General features: G+C 35.1%; 1 protein-coding gene and 1 pseudogene across 1 annotated transcript in view; both read left to right on the top strand.

Annotated features, from left to right (window-relative positions):
• Positions 1–17,695, top strand: part of LOC110023640 (phosphoinositide phospholipase C 2-like) — a 37,489-nt gene that overhangs the window by 3,014 nt on the left and 16,780 nt on the right. The window contains exons 2-5 of the mRNA XM_020723136.1: positions 998–1,194; positions 11,058–11,193; positions 11,534–11,773; positions 12,114–12,358. Coding sequence (XP_020578795.1) covers positions 998–1,194; positions 11,058–11,193; positions 11,534–11,773; positions 12,114–12,358 — 818 coding nt within the window. The remainder of the gene's footprint in view (positions 1–997; positions 1,195–11,057; positions 11,194–11,533; positions 11,774–12,113; positions 12,359–17,695) is intronic.
• Positions 14,083–15,973, top strand: LOC110023641 (annotated as a pseudogene).

Genomic DNA, 17,695 nt, shown 5'->3' with positions numbered 1-17,695 from the left:
CTACCCACCCACCCTTAAGCTATTCTATTGGCCTAGTATTCTCAAGATAGTTAAATCGGTTTAAACTAAGTCTTATTGTACCTTGTTTTGTCTCTCTGATACTTTGGTCATCAAATTCATTGGAGTTTTACAAAATATTCTAGAAAACATCTAAAATATTATCGTGTCCTTCTCAAGTGCATCTATGCCCTAAATCCTTCACTGCAACGAACCCTAAATTTAAATTACTAAGGAGTACTATAGGTTTGGCTTTGTACTAAAACTTTGGTTGATCTCCCATTTGAACCAATATCTTAGAGACGATATGAATGCATGAGCGTGGAATTGTTAGTTTTTAAAATTTGAATTCATTGGATAGGTTTACCTTCCCAAATTTCTCGTTGAATGTTTGAGCAATTTTATTTTATAATATTCATCTATTTTATTATTTTTATTAAAGATACGAGTAACTTCTTAGAAATAAATTACTCATTAATAAATTAGCATCAGATGGATGGTCATAAGCTATTTTGGCAATAATTTGTTGTTTCCAAACCAAGCACTTGGATGAGGACTTTAAATGGCTACTAGAGATGGTATATGTGGTATTTGGAAACCTACATAAAATTAATGGACTGAATATTACTTGATGAATGCATCTTTTCAATATTGTTTATTTATATGGTGTATGGGGGCTTATTTTTCGACAGACTCAACTCCATTGAAATGATGGAGCTAGGGCTTCTCATTTCTGATGTTGCTTTTAAAATTTGTTGCTGTAACAATAACTCTAAACAAGTGCATCTGTTTTTATTCTTAGATTTTGTTGATTTTTTTAGCGCATTATTGCCATGCAGTAGTTATAGAAAAAACGTTAGTTTCTTGATGAATTGAAAATTTTAATTTTCTTTTTTAAATCATATGCTCAAATTTAATGATATTGCTTTATTTTTAATGCTAGAAATTGATCATAAATTTGATCTATTCTCCCCTTCTTACATTCTTGACTATATTCTAGGTTCATCATGACATGACGGCTCCTGCATCCCATTATTTCATATACACCGGCCATAATTCATACTTAACTGGGAACCAGCTTAGCAGCGATTGCAGTGATGTGCCGATCATAAAAGCTTTAGAAAGAGGTGTGAGAGTGATTGAACTGGACTTGTGGCCAAACTCTACGAAAGATAATATAAATATCCTTCATGGAAGGTATTGCTTTGTAATATTATACTTGACGATTGCCTTCTTAGCTGTAGCTTTTATTGTAAAATTTTCTTCATCGAGTATGCTAATGTTTTAAACTAAAATATAGAACAATCTATTTATATTTTTAGTTTGGTTTCAATTGATAGAAAATTGAAAATGATTTGTTTGATGTGTCTTTTTGTTATTTTTATGGGATTAAATTCAATCGATGAAGTTTTAAAATTATACAATAAGGCATTGAGGTTTTTTTTTATAATTTATTTTTTTCAAGCTAAGGTGTAAGACTCAAGATTATTTTAGATATAAGACTCAAAATAAATTCATTAAATACATCATAAATATGAAAAATAAGACATTTAAAAATCATAATATAAATCATAAAAAAAAAAATATTGAAGCACTCATTACTAAGTAAGAAACTTAATATAAACAAGAGAACATATTGGATTATTTATGGCTCTTAATAAAACATAAACTGTTGAAGGCTGAATTATGCTGTTTGTTTTAGTTACTTTGTGCAAAAAATCAAATCAGTGGAGTAAGGATCGATCCCGATTGTCTTTATTTTTCTTCGGCATCAGGCACACAAGCAATCAAATAACTAAGCATGCTTGACCAAATTTTTTCTTGGAAAACCCTTGGAAGGGAAAAACCACAAGATCTGCCCTATTTGAATAAGATTCACTGTTTTTGGAAAAATTGGTACAAGGGTGGTCGTCATCTAAGTCATTGAAGGGACTCTAGTACAAGTTGCCTTTTAGGTAATTAGAAAAGGGCAAGTGATGGGCACCAAAGTAGGTCTTTATAGTATAACTGGAGATGACCACAACAGAATTTTGTTTGAAGCTACTGCAGTGTGAGTCTCACTAGAGAGGTTTATGATGCAGTGAAAACCGTGATACAGGCTTAACCATAGCAGAATGACATAGTTATGAAGATATTTATGTTGCAAGTATGGTTGAGACGTGTCTAGAAGCACTAGTGGCTACGATGTAAGTAGATTTGCAACAAAAATCTTAAAGGAGATGGTTTCAACACAAGTAAGGTTGTTATATATATTTGCAAGTGATAATGATTACATCTTAAAAGAAGTTGCATCAGATTAAGAAGAAGAGGCCTATTTAGCAAGATTCAGACAAATATTTTGATGTAGTGCAAGCAAGGTCGTGGCACGAGTTTTGAAGAAGATGGAAAGTTGTGATGTGGGTTTGTATGTAACATTGATTATGAAATAAGCGAGGTTTGAACGTAGAGTATGAAGAAGGTGGTTGCGGTACAAGCAAGGTTGTAACACATATCTAGAGGGGGTATATGTGATGTTGTAGCGCATGAATGGAATGAACGATTGCAATGCAAACATTATTGCACTGTGTTTTTTGGATTTAAAACAAATGAAATTAAGCTTAACATTTGGAAGAACATAGATGGCGATGTAATTATGGTTACGAATTGTGTCATGATGCGGTGAGGACTACGACATATGGGAGATTGTAGCATAGTTTCGAAAGAGATAGTCATGTTTGTGGCATATGTTTGGAAGCAGTGTACGTAATGTTGTGCGTGCAGATGCTCGAGGAGATGGTAACAATCCATAAAACTTACTTGAAGATTTAGAAATCTTCAATGCTATTGAATTCTCCAAAGATCTTGATTGTTGTGCTCTAGAAATTTAAGCTTTTCAAGATGCTCCCCATGTTTTGAATGCCAAAAACGAGTTGAATTAATGCATATTTATAGATTTTTTCAAAATATTCCAAAATATTCTATTTAGATTTTGGCACAATATGGCGATGATTGCATCTTTTCTGTGATCAAACTATTATCGAATGATGTCATCCTTGGGTTGGTTTGACTCATCCATTCAAGCCTGGCCCTACTTCTGACTTTCAACGATTATTATCGGTGATGTTTTCGATTGTCAACATGAACGTAGCATCTTGTTGATCTTTATGCTTTGAGTCTAACAATGTTGACTTTGAAATTATAATGATCAGATGAAAAAATAAATTATGAGACGATTCATCGCTTAAATTTTGGGATGCAAAAGATTGAATATAATATGCCATTATATTTTATCAAACTGTGTTTTTTAGAACAAAAAAGGCCACACATGGCTATTGAAATGGTGGTTCACAAAGGTTGAAATGGCCTTGATATGTTATAATATTTCCGATAAAATTTTATCTTAATATGTGTGTTGATGCAATCAAATAATATCGAGGTGTTGCTTATGACGACGAGAGATTGGGGAGGAGTAAATTCAAGGATTCCTGGCAATTAGAGGCTCCAATTGTAGCCTAAGAGAATTCATCCAGCCACATGTGTCGCGTGTGAAGCAGATAGGTCAAGGTCAATTCAGTTGTTTCAGTCAATTCAGGGGTGTATTATTTTTGGGCTTTATCATTTTTAGTGTCAATGGATCCTTTTTGTGGTGAGATGGACCTTTTGGTTTTTATTTTGCATCATTTCGATAATGTTTGATTTTTTAATCAAATCTTCAAGTTAAATCGAACATCAATTTTATCTGTTTAATTTGTGCATTGCTGGAAAATTCATGCTTAACCATATTTGATTTTTGCTATTCTAGTTGAGTTATTGACTAAGTGGAAACTATGATGATAATAGGGTTGTTAAAGTTTGCTTAAGCTTCAAAGATTATAGCAAATGATATTGAGAAGAATTTAGGGAGGAAATGAGAGTGTAGCGTTTCTATGTTGCCTCATTAGGGAGCATGCAGAAGTTCTCCTGTAAGAATACCTTCTTCAGATAGATTAGTAAGAATGTTTGGAGGGAAGGCATGCCACTAGCCGCTTTTTATTGGGTTGGCAAAATTTTAAGTAATTAAATGATATTAATGTTAATAATAATAATAATAAAATGAATAAAATACATAAAATTACCGTGTTTAGAGAAAAGATACAAACAACTAATAAGGTAATACCAGCACACCACAAAGTTTTTAAGGTAAAAAATAATGTCGACAAGAATGTGGAAGTTTTGTGTTTCTATTTTAATTAATTAACCGGTCTATCAAGGTGTCGGCCGTTTTAATTTTCTGTTTTGGAAAAGAGATAATTTTTGTAAACATGAAGATAGTTTTAAATATAAACATGTGATTTTGATTTTTGAAAGTAATATTTTTAACTTTTGAAAAGAGATGAGACCAAACGAGTTTCACATATTGAATAGTTGGATGACTGAGCGCAATATCACAAGTAACATACTTATCCCGAAGAATAAGCATATCACTTGTAGTAGACTCAATCACCTAAACTAAAGAATTTGTGATATTCGTTTGGTCTGCGAAATATTTTTATATGAGGCCGATAAGTTCCCCTACCTAATATAAGAATTAGATAGAGTTTATTTTACCTGAGTTCCAAGTTTTCTATAGAGGCAAGCTTCTATAGTTAATTACATCTCAAATGACCGAGATCACTTAAGAAAACTCTCGATTAAGATCAGTGGTTCTGTTTTTGAGATTTCAAAGTTTAGGTTTCCACGATTGGACATGAGAAAGACATGCCACGATTGGACATGAGAAAATCAAATGAGAGTGGCTCAAACAAGAATAATTATTTTGAGGAATCCAAATGAATGAAGAGTAATGAATATCACAGATCCGAGGAAAACCCCGGTGACCTCCCAACTATCCTATTGTTTGGCTTTATATCTTTGAAATGATGTTGTTTAATGTTTAATCCTGCGTTTGTTTAATGTTTAATCCTGCAATTTATTTAGAATTTAGGACTTATGTTCGTACGATATCTGATCGTGCAAACAGCCTAAAAATATAGTAAGATTTATAGTATACCATACAGCAACCTCAAAATCCTATGGGTTATGCAAAAGCCTAAAAGTGATATGTGAGGGTTTACCCTGTGCTAGACAAACCACCTCGAAATCCTATGAGTTGTTATTTAAACTTAAGAAAGTGGTTAGTGATGTGAATTTGTTTTGACGTTACTCTTCTGAGTGTCCTCGTCGTGCTGCTCACTGTGTTTGCTCCAAGCTCCTTATCGTAGAACCTTCGGGTTTGATATTAGTTTTAAGGGTACATGTAATCATTGAGTTTTCCTACACTAAGGTATAGTGTGTAATAGAACAATAAAACATGCAGTATAAAAGAAAAGAACAGTAGAATGTACAGTAAAAAAGAAGAATAGTACAGTATTCTGTGAAGTAAAATGTTGTAATGTAAATCAAATATGTATATCTGGGAGGCCTGCTGCTCCTTTAAGTGAACTTATATACACTGTATAAAAAAAAGAAACATTGTCTGAAAAACTGGAGAAAATCGACAAATGATCCACGACAAAAAACTCAGAAAAAATCGGCAAATGACTCACAATGGAAAACTCGGGAAAAATCGACAAATGAAAATTCTAAGAAAATTATTAAAATATCGGGAAGATCCCGAAAAAAAGGACCTCGAGTGCTTTACCCAAAAATTCTAATAAAACATATGAAAGATCCGAAAAGAGGGGACCACAAGCACTCGGGTCGGGACTAGGCTCAAATATAATATATTTGTACTCGTGGGACGTCGAAGGCTACTATCGGTCACCCGGATGTATAAAGCCCTCCACTACTATCGGTCACCCGGATGTACCCGGATGTATAAAGCCCTCCACTCAACTAGAAGGGTGTTATACAAGACATAACTTAGGAGGGTACTCCTTAGCCCGATATCATTAATTAACAAGTGAACTACCAAGTTGTAACATATTTAAAATTTATATTTTAGCATGCACATGGATTTCAGACATACAAAAAAGTTGTATCAATTTTGTATTGAAAATATTTTTATAGATATTGTATATGTTTTTATCATGTATGTTCTTATCAATTTTGAAAAAGTATAGTTGTGCACGAGTAGATTACGTCGTCGGACGTAGGACCGCCAACAACCTAAGAAGGTTTGGGTCCCCCGCTAGTCTTGTGTCGGTGAATGATACTGTCATCCTACAATTTATTAGATCCCAGGATTGAGTCCTGATATCGAGGATGAAATATCATTATGCCCTATCTCCGGCGTGCCTTTGTCATCATCGCCCTAAGCCCCAAAACAAAACCGACCTACTTGCGACCTTGCTTGATGGTTTCATATATAACAAAAGACTATATATGGACACTTATGTGTCAGACATAAGCACAAAAAACCGAATCAAGAAGAAAGTAAAAAAAATAAAAATGAGGATGAGAGAAAGGAGGAACTGATCCACCCAAAAGAACGAAAGGATGAAGGGTGAAACAACCATCAAAACTGTGACGAAAAGATCTGAAAAAGAGAGCCCAAGATCCTTGAATCAATCGAAGAATGATATCATTTTCTCAACTTTTATAAATGAATCAACCCAAGGAGAGTATCATTTCCAAATCTTGTTTCGAACAAGTCGAAACGGACCCAAAACTAATGTGACAACTATGCCCACAGCTCTACTACCTATATGTACTCACACACCCAAGCCTGAACCCAAGTGTGGCATTTATGTTATCCAAGTTTTAATGTCGAACCTCCAACCTCTTTTTCAACTCCCAATTTTATGAGTTTTCTAATCATTTCACGAATCTAATTTATATCAACTTTATGATTTCCCAAAATGAAGCTATAAGAGTCTTTCATATTTTACAAAGTAAAGGAGAATAATCCATAGAGGGCAACTTTCTAAATCTCCAAAAACCATGCCAATATCAAATCCATTCAATTCCACCCCTTGTTAAAAGCTTTTCACAATTGTATAAATGTAACACCAATTTATAAAATATAGAAGTGTTCACGGTCAGGGCAAAATGAATCTGAATAATCCTCAACAGACTCATGGGTAGAGACAGTAAAGAAGATAGGGGCTCACCGGTAAGGCCAAGAAAAGGGACAGCCGAACCTCATAACAAGCCCACAGGTAGAAGCCAGAAAAAGCACAACCAAGTTCCAATATAAGCCCACGATTTAGGACAGGAAATAGGACAAAAGCTCACGGGTAGGGGGAGCAAGGAGTAAGCCAAGCCCGAACCAAGGAACCACAACAGTGAGACTCACGGCCAGGGGGAGCGAGGAGAAAGTCAAGCCCCAAACCAACCATATTCAACATAAAAGAGCTACAGGTGAAGACTGACGGCCAGGGGCAACAGAGAACAACCAAACAGAGCAAAAGAGAAACCAACTATGATGCTCATGGGTAAGGGCCACAGACCAAAACCAGTAAACAAACTTCACAACAAAGGGGAAAGTCAGGAACAACTAAACAAAATAAATAGAACAACGTGAATATCCTCAGGTAAGGGCAGCAGCTCACACAACCAACCAACAGGTGTTCTCGGGTAGGAGTAGTAAAGGAGAAGCCACCACATATTTAAGCTCACGGGTAGGGCCAAAAAAGGGCACAACCAAACCATAAAATGAGCCTACGGGTAGAGATCAGAAAAAGCGTAACCAAGCTCGAATGTTAAGCCCACAGTTTAGGACAAGAAAGTGAACAACCCAACCCCAAGACAAGCTTACGGTCAGGGACAACAAAGGCAGCAGCCAACACCACCACCCTCCAATTTGCCATATGAAGAAATCACAAGGTAAGGCTCACGGTTATAGGACAATAAAAGAAAGCCACTACAGATATTGTCATCGTACTCAATTGATATACATAAGAGAGTGAATGAACAAACTTCCATAAACTTTCTAGATTGAAGCCATTTTATATCAAACGAGACATAATAACGAATTGATCAGCTCAGCTTACATCAAACAACATAGGAGCACATATTGAAATCATAATTTTTGGGATGACAAACTTGATTATCAATAATAATCTCAGGAGTAACTTTATATGAAGAACTTTCAACCAAACCGAGCCCAGCAAAGGGGCAAGACAGGGAACCATGACAGTAAACCTGAGCCCAGCAAGAAGGGCAAGACAGGCAACCACAAAAGGCACACCCGAGCCCAACAAGGTGGGACAAAAAAAAAAGAATAAAACACAGTTTCAGTCTAATTAAGCGCAGTAAAGGAGAGTCATCAGATAAAATTTTCAAAAATATAAAAAAAATGATTTGTATATTTTTATTCGTGCGTCATAGCATAACAAAAATGGACGTCCTTTTTAGGTAATTATGACGTTCCAGACACATTAGCGTGGTACGTTTCGTCGTCAGAGGTCGTTTTGACGAATTCATCGATTTACGTGCAATTTGCTAGTGTAAAAAATTATAGCAATATAAGTGTCTTTCATAGCTAAAATTGATGTCCCAGACGCGTTAGCGCAGTCCATTTTATCATCGGAGGTCGTCCAGAGAAGTTCACATTTTCACCATTCTTTAAGCTTAATTTTAATCTGATCTTGTGCACCTTAGTGAATTTTGTGCATTTTGTGTGTGTGATGATGAAGTCCCGAAGATGTTTTCCTAGGGCTTGAAATCTTATCGGGAACTTCTCCTTGAGTCTCCACATGATAGTCCTTAACCACTCGATCATACAATGATGATTTTGAGATCATCAATGCGAGACATCACAAGAGAAATATGAAGTGACTGAAATTTCTAATGGGATGAATTCCAATACTAATTTTCTAAGATAGTCAATAGGAAAGTCCTATGATTAGATCCCATGCTCCTAAGGAAAAGAGTAATGACCTCAAAATGAGGTCAGCACAAGGGTAAGTTGTTACATTAAGCATTTTTTTTTGTGATGATTGGGCGGCAAAATGGTAAATTGAGGTGGGTAAACTACTAAAAGCTAGCATCTCCTTAAGGAAAACACATTTTTTAGGGTGGGATAATAATGTGTTGTCTGCCTTTGTGAGGTGTATGTAAGTTTACGATGTCCCATTAATTAGTGGTGGCTCGTAGTTTTGTTAAAACAGCTGCAACAACCATAAACTCGATTATCGTTACCCGAAAGGGCTTTTTGAAGACTGGTTAGCTAGTTAAGAAGCCCTTTGTCGAGTTATATAACAAGTTAAAATATAATTTATATATTTAGTAGAGTTTTGATTTGGTCATAATATTTTTAAAATACTTTATAATTATTGTTTTTACATAATTAAATAATCGTTGAATTGTTAATAATTTTATTATATTATAATAATTGCTTTCATCATTCTTTAGGCATTTAAGGTGAACCTTGTATTCAAACAAACAAGGAAGCTCTTAAGCACATTCACCCAGCTATTCTTCTTGAAATCTTCATTATAGACTTGAAGCATCTTGACTTTTCATTTTGAGTTCATCTTCAAGTTACAAACGACCCACACAAGCATGTTCAATAGAGTCATCAACAAGTGAACAACATGGTATAGCCAGTGCCTGCATCACTTGAAGAGCACTTATTATATGACACCTCAAGAAACTTATTATTGTCAAATCACTAATGAGTAAAATCTGAGACATGATGTAATGTAAGATTCCTGAGAACAACAAGCACAGCCCTTTACCTTCATAGATTTTTGTCAACTACTGTTTATAATTATGAGATCAACTTGTCATAATTCGCTTTTCTTAAGGATTAACTTTTTCAGCCATTATTTTGACTTTGGCACGAAGTATTCATTGTCATGTTTTTGTTCAACAAACAATTTGAGTTTAAAGTGATATTATATTATTGTCTTCTTTCCACTATGTTTTGTTTTAGACATTTACTTTTTGGAAGATTTACATACACACCACTCAATTTTTGTGTATTTATTTATCTAACACCTAAAATTTCTTTTTTTTATACCACCTTGACTATGCATGAAAAGGCGAATTTTTCATTTTAAAAGTTAAAATAGTGGTATTTTTGATGTGATATGAAACTTTTAGGTCAACGTATAGAATTGCACAATTGGGTATTGAGGCTTTTTTGTTCATGAGGTGAGACATAAGCCTTAAGGTGTTTTGAGGAGTATGACTTAAATTTCAAAAATTGCATAAATTAATAAATATTGTATAAACTATAAAGTGTGAAGTGAGAAATAATATATCCGTATTTTAATTTATTAACATGTTAAAAAACAATATAACAACATTCTAAGTAAAAAGTAATTAATTGCATAAAATTAAAAATAACACATTAATGTCCTAACATCAAATTATGGAATAAGATGGGTTATGAAATCATTAAACTATTAAAGTAATCCAAGTCATTAAAATTAAATACTAAAATATCAAAATATAACAATCAAAATAAGTTCAACATTAAACTTTCCCTCCCACTCAATATTATCCTCCACTTAAATAAGACTATAAATAGCCATTAACATTTGAATTTTAATTTTAAAATCTCTGTTTCTCTGGTCATCCAATTAATTTTCATTAGAATCATTAGCATAATAAATTATTTATTTTTTGTCTTTTTCTTCATCGTATCAATATTCTCTCATTCATTATTATCTTTAATCCCAATTATTTCCTATTTTTTAATGAATAATCATCAATAAAAATATTAATTAAAATAATAATTTTGTTGAAAATTAAAATTATAACTGCATAATTTTTTTTGGATACATTTCCCTTGTATTTCTTGTTATTTATGTGTGATGCATGAATGGTAATAGTTGAAATATATTAATACTACTTTTAGTTTTGTTTAAAAAAATTGCAATTGAGGCATTTTTTGAGGCGAGGCGTGCCCCAGCCTGGTTGAGGTGTACACCTCACCTCAGAACATTGAGTCTATGCCTCATGACATTTTTTTGTAAAAAGTGTTGAGGCAAGCCTCTAGATAGGCCTCATATTGAGCAATTTTAAATAGGGTTTGGGTGGTTTAAATATAAAAAAACAATGTTTAGTTAGAAATGTAAATACATAAGAAATAGGTGTTATGTATGTAAATGCCCCTTTATTCTTCTCCATGACATTTTTTTGGTAATCATATTCTGTTGTGCTTTTTAAAGGACGCTTACTACCCCCGTGGATATGCTTAAATGTTTGAAGTCCATCAAAGAATATGCCTTTGTTGCATCACCATACCCAGTTGTCATAACCTTAGAGGACCACCTTACTCCTGATCTCCAGGCTAAAGTTGCAGAGGTAAATTTAATTTCTGCATGAAGTTTGATGAGCAGTTCTCTACCCAATTTTCTTCCTGTTAAGTTATTCTTTTGGAAAATTTACATACATACAACTCAATTCTTATGTGTTTACATCTAACACCTAAACTTCAATTTTTATACATTTTCCACCTTACCTATGTATGTAATGGTGATTTTCACTTCTTTAAAGTTAAAACAGTGGTATTTTAGATGTGTTATGAAAGATTGGGTGGTATAAATGTAAAATGTAAAGTTTAGGTGTTAGATCTGTAAATAATAAGAATTGGGCGCTATGTCTGTATATGCCTCTATTATTTTTTTATTTTTGTTTTATCTAGATGGTCATTGAAACATTTGGAGACATGCTGTATTACCCAAACTCAGAAACTGTTGTAGAATTTCCTTCACCTGAAGCTCTAAAGAACAGGATTATTCTCTCAACCAAGCCTCCTAAAGAGTATCTTGAAAGTAAGAGCTCCAAGGAGGAGCATGAATCTCAAAATGGAAAGGCATCTCTCGAGGAAGAAGAATGGGGAAAGGAAGTCCCAGATCTGAACACACAAATTGAATCTTATGAGGTGTGATTTCACATTGGAGAATTTCTTTGAGTTATGGAGTAAAGTGTCCAAATAGTTCTCTGAATATTTACGTGAGGCTATTTTAGTCTCAAGAGTATGTGAAAGTGTTAAATTTGTTCCTATTTTTTTTAATATGTACCGAAATAGTCCCAGGGAGGACTATTTTAGCCTATTTTAGCCCATATTAAAAGAGTATGGGGAAGAGTTTGACACTTTATAGACTCTTAAGACTAAAATGATCCATTGCGAAGAGATAAGGGACTATTTTGACATTTTTCTCGTGAGTTATGTGATCTCAAGATCTTATTATCCTACTAATAAAAAAGCCTTTTATTTATAGCGTGGAGATCACAATAGCGATGAAGATGAAGATGAAGATGATGAAGAAGACGATGATGAAGATGAGCTAAAGAAGAACCAACCTCGAGCTCTAGAGTATAAACACCTTATAACTATTAAGGCTGGGAAGCCTAAGGGTTCCTTAAAGGATGCGCTAAGAGTGGATCCTGATAAAGTAAGGCGTGTAAGTTTGAGTGAACAACAACTTGTAAAGGCTGCAGCTTCTCTTGGGACTGATTTAGTCAGGTAAATGGAATTTCTGTGAGTCATTGCTAAAGTAACCTTTCCTATTATGCTGAAATATTATTCGGGAACTTACATACATTCCACCCAATTCATTTATAATCACACATTTAACACCAAAATTTACTTCTTACATTTATATCACCCAAATATTTCATACCACATTAAAAAAACCACCATTTTAACTTCTAAAAAGTGAAATTTGCCTTTGCATGCATAGTTAAGTTAGCATGTGTGGAATTTTGAGTTTTTTTATTTTAGATTTATTCTCTTTTATTGCTTTCTTATTGTGTTTTATCTCTTTTTTTTTGTTGGTTATTGTGTATTTGATAAGTTATAATTGTAGGAATTAAGGCTTCTCTAGCTTTATTATATAAGGAGAAGAGATGTAATTTGATGTTTAAGAAATAAGAGAACAATTTTTTCATCTTTCTTCAAGGTAACAAACCCTAACTTTTCTTCCTCCTTCTGTTGGATCCCCTTCAATAGATGCCTCTCTCTGTAAGCCCCCCATCGTAGCCTCTTTCTGCAGCCGACAGTATCAGATTCCTCCCCAACGAATGACTGTTTATTCTTGCAACTAGACATTATTTTTGTAAGTGTTTATTCCCGCATCTAGATCGTCTACTGTTGTCCAGTCTCCTCCCTGCACCCAACCAACTACAACCCAACTTCTTCTTCCCTCCAGCCAGCTGTCAGCCTTCTCCCAGCGAGGCCACAACTCTCCATACTCCTCCACTCTGGATTTCCTACTTGTCTAGTTTGTTCGTGTCGTCCTTGTTGTGTTTTGTGTTTGCTTTTATCCTGCTCCGTTGCTCCGTTGCTTTGAGTAGTCGTTCTCCTTACTTTGTATCTCTATTGTAACCTCATTTAGAGTCATCAAGAATATTCGTATTTTAGAGTCGTGGTTTGGGTCAACTCCGATATCAAGCATTTTTTTATTTAATTTGATGCTTATGAATCTGTATTTAGTTTTGTGTGATGGAAGTGCTACATGGAGTATAAAATTGTATATTTCAACATTTCATATGAAAGCGACTGGGAGCATCTACTTATTTCCTTCCAAGAGTGTAATCAAATATCTTATGTATTTGCGTCCATACCATTCATTCTTATAAATTTACATATCTAACACGTAAATTTTAATGTTTACATGCATACTACACTTTTGCATTGCTTGATTAGGGTTCTCTTTACCTATATAGTTTTGGAGAAATTTTAATCAGTGAATGCATGAAATTTTTAGTCTTTTAAGATTTCATAATAATCTAGCAAGACAAGTCTATTTTTAACTTTTATCAACTTATGTTAGAGTAATCAAATTTATGACATTTTAGGGATTTCACTAATTTTCCATTGCTATTTCTCTCACAAACCCTTCTACTATTCATCCTATCAATCACATCAATATGTTCTTTTAATAGGTTTATTAACAGGTTAGTGGAGTGGAGTTGCTTTTTAGTTTTCACTCGCATTGGCCAACGTTAGATTCAAATAAAAAATAAAGGAGAAAATGTGGTGTATAGCCTTTATGCTTTTGCATCTGTTGGAAAGGTAAAATCACATGCTTATTGTTAAAAGCTATATTAGAAAACAATTTATTCTTGTTAAAAGTTATCAGGATTAGATTTATTTTCTTGGATTGAATTTATTTCTTTTCCTATTTTATGTTGTTTTCTTTATCTCCAAGTAATTATTATAAATTTATTGGAGTTACAGGTATTATAACTTTCCTTTCATGTTTTTTTTTTATCTTTCCTATTATAAGGTTCATTTAAGGGTATTTATACTTCATTTCCACATCAATTAATTCTGAAAATTAACATAGTATCAGAGTTTTGAAATAAGCCCTAGAGTTTATCTGCAACCGGCAATCTTTGTAGTGCTGCAGGCCCTTCCTCCCATCCTCTTTTTAGATTTTTTTCACTGAAAACTTCCTCTCTCAGCAGGCCCTAGCCATCAGAACTCCTTCCTGCAGGAAATCCGAACCCTCCCTGCAAGCCCTAGATGTCAAGAAACTTCCTTCATTCCCTACAGGTTTTTTCAGCCCGCGGTCACCTTCATTTCTTGTAGATTTCAGTCGACATTCTCCTTCTCCGCAGATTTCAACCGCCGATAACCCTTTTTGCAGACTCTGCCACCACCGATCTCTCCCCCTATTGTTGTTTTTTCCGGCTTGAACCTCTTGCAAGCCGCCCACTACTATTTTTATCTAGCCATTGTCCCTTTCTTCCCGCTGAAAACTTCCATACCTGCAATGTTGGTCGTTGGACTGATGGCTCTCCCGTCGCTGGCTGGAAACTCCCATTGCTCCGGTTTTGCTACCGACTTTTGCCACTAAACCTTCTTGTAGGCTACTGCAAGCTTCCTTGTTGTTTCCCAGCAGGTTTCTGTAGTTTTTTGCTATTTCCCTATAGCCTTTGCTTTAGCCGCTGAACCACATGATTCATCCATCAACACCGCGACTCTTCTTCTCGTCTGCGACAACGGCAAACCCCACTTTTAACTCACATCATCAGATTGTTTTCGATGTAAATTTGAGCAAAGAAAAGCCTACGCTGTGAATTAGGCTGTCCAGAACTACCCTCGACCCAATGATGTCATCGTCCTCCTTCATGTTCGCTCCACTTCTATTATCTATGTTATTGAATGGTAATCGATAGACCTCTTCGTTTCAGAGGTTACGACTGCCACTAAAGAGGAAAACTCCGAGCAATGGCAGCATGAACTTGAGGAAGATTTGGACGCCTTTATTATCACAAAAGCACAACATCTCTCCCAACTGCTTGTAGAGTTTCATTCCCCTTTCAAGATCCACATTGTAAAGAATCATGACATGAAGGAGAGGCTTTGCCTCGAAGTGGCGAGGCTTGTGCTCAGTGTTGTTATTATGGGCAGCAGGGGATTTGGGACGACTAAGAGAAATGACAAAGGGAGGCTTGGTAGTGTCAGCGATTATTGTGTTCACCACCATGTTTGTCTTGTGGTTTAGTGTGGTCCCCTGACAAAGCTGCAGGGGGCCTGATTGAAGATGCGATCACTTCCAACACTATAACTGCTGCTTAGATTAATAAGGCTCTCGAGCTTTTTCTGCAGCAGAGCTTTCTCCGGAGCTTTTTTTCCTGTCGCGGCCCTACCTCCAGTGTTTTTCGCTGCAGTAGGCCATCCAACAGAGTTCTTCTTCCAACGCTCTTTTCCTACAACAGATTCTCTTCCAGAGTTTTTTCCTACAACAGACCCTCTGAAATTTTTTTCCTACAACAAGCCTTCTTCTAGAGCTTTTTCTTGCAACAAACCCTCTTCTAGAGTTTTTTTCTGCAGCAAACAATTCTTTAGAGTTATTTCTTACAGTAGACCCTCCTTCAGAGCCTTTTCCTGCAGCAGACCTACTTCCGAAGTCTTTTCTGCAACAGGCCTACCTTCGAAGTTTTCTTTTTTCCTACAAACTTTCCTACAACATTACCTATAAAAGGTTTCTGCCTACCTACAGACACTACATAAACTGCAGTCAAATACAATCACAGTGAACTAGAAATCAGTTTTTCTTGTAAGTTGTCTATTTTCCTTCAAACTTACCTGCAACATGATCTGTAGGAGCCTTCCACTTGTCGATAGACACCGCAGACACTGCAGTTAAAGACAATCATAGTCAGGTAAAAAAACCCTAAATGTTCTTGTGGTTGATTACCAAGTACGAGATGAAGATTTCAAGTTCTACCTAACAAAGATACTTCCTCGTCCATTTTTTGATATTTTCAAATCCAAGTTGCATATGATTGTCCACTATGTTTCAACTTGATGGGAGTGTTAGAAGTTATATCATGAAATAATTTATTCCTTAGATTAGATTTATTTCATTTCCTATTATAGGTTTTTCTATTTTATATTGTTTATGTTTTCCCCAAGTAATTATTATGAATTGATTAATTGAAAATATATGTGTTATATCTTTCTTTTCATATTATTTCATTTTCCTTGTCTTTCCTATTCTAGGATTTATGTAAGGGTATTTATACAGTCTTTTCATTCAATAAAAAAATTCAACTGAATTTTGAAAATCAACACTTACCTTTGTGAAAAGTTTCATCTTCTCACTTCAAAAAAATCATATGCAATAGTGCACCACATTCAAACCGAATGAAAAAAAAAGTAATCGAGCCAGCCGACGAAGAATTGGTGAGGCATCTGTGATGGGTTGGTGAGGCATTGGCGAGAGAGCGGCAAACCGAGGACGAGATTTGGAAGACCGAAAGACAAGCAAGGTGGGGATTTAGGGTAAAATTAGAGTATTATTGAGTAGGTTTTCTATTCATTTCTGCATATTTATGCTGCTGTTACAAACCAAACAATTCAAAAGAACTGGCGTCAGTTGGACAGTTTAAAGTTTGAATTGTCGACTCAACACAATTTTATGCGGTTTGATGCAGACCAATGTTTTTATGCAAATTGGAATTAGATCTGCAACCAGTTGTTGGTCGAACCGATTGGTCCGGCCTGGTTCGGTTTTCAAAACATTGAAAATTTCAGTTGAAAGTAGATCCAAACTCTTAACCTAAATGACACATGAACCTTTACAAATTTTTCTCTAGATAAAAGACTCGTTGGGTGCAAATGAGTGTTCAATGCAATTACAAAATAAAAGAGAGCATTAAGAGGTTCAAGGCTAGGTTGGTGTCGGCGTTTAAAAAGAGGGGGGAGTTACGTTTGGGGGTCGCCCGTAAGAAGCTGTCGGCAGCCGGAATCGAAATCCCGTCGCCCGCTTCGGAAGGACTTTTTAATTTACATATATATATATATAATTTTAGAAAAATACGAAATCAAACTGACCTCATATTTTTCACAGTTTAAATGAAAGAGCGCTCTACCTCAAATCCTGTATCTACCCCGAAGAATAAACACAAGACCTGAGGATGAAGCTCGATCAAATAAACTAAGAAAGATATGACATCCGTTTGGGTCTGCGAAACCATTTTATTTGCCGACAAGTTCCCCTATTTAATACAAATAATTAAATAGGGTTTATTTTAAGCTGGGTTCGGAAAAGCTCCCTATAAGGGCAAGCCCCTATAGTTAATTACATCTCAAATGACCGAAGTCACCTAAGAAAACTCTCGATAAAAATCAGGGGATAATGTCTTCAAAGAGGTCAAAAGGATAGGACTTTACAACGAAATCGGACGAAGAGGTGTGAAGGGGAAAAGCTCAAATCTGGAACATTGTTAAAGAATCCAAATGAAGAGAAACTAGGGGAAGCCACAGATCTTGAGGAGAACCTCAATGACTTCCCAGTCTATCCTATGGTTTGGCTCCAATTTTAGGAAGAAAATATTAAAGTGTTTT

Source organism: Phalaenopsis equestris, unplaced genomic scaffold, assembly GCF_001263595.1.
Source record: "Phalaenopsis equestris unplaced genomic scaffold, ASM126359v1 Scaffold000226, whole genome shotgun sequence".
NCBI lineage: Eukaryota > Viridiplantae > Streptophyta > Magnoliopsida > Asparagales > Orchidaceae > Phalaenopsis > Phalaenopsis equestris.
This window is presented reverse-complemented; position numbering and strand designations above follow the sequence as displayed.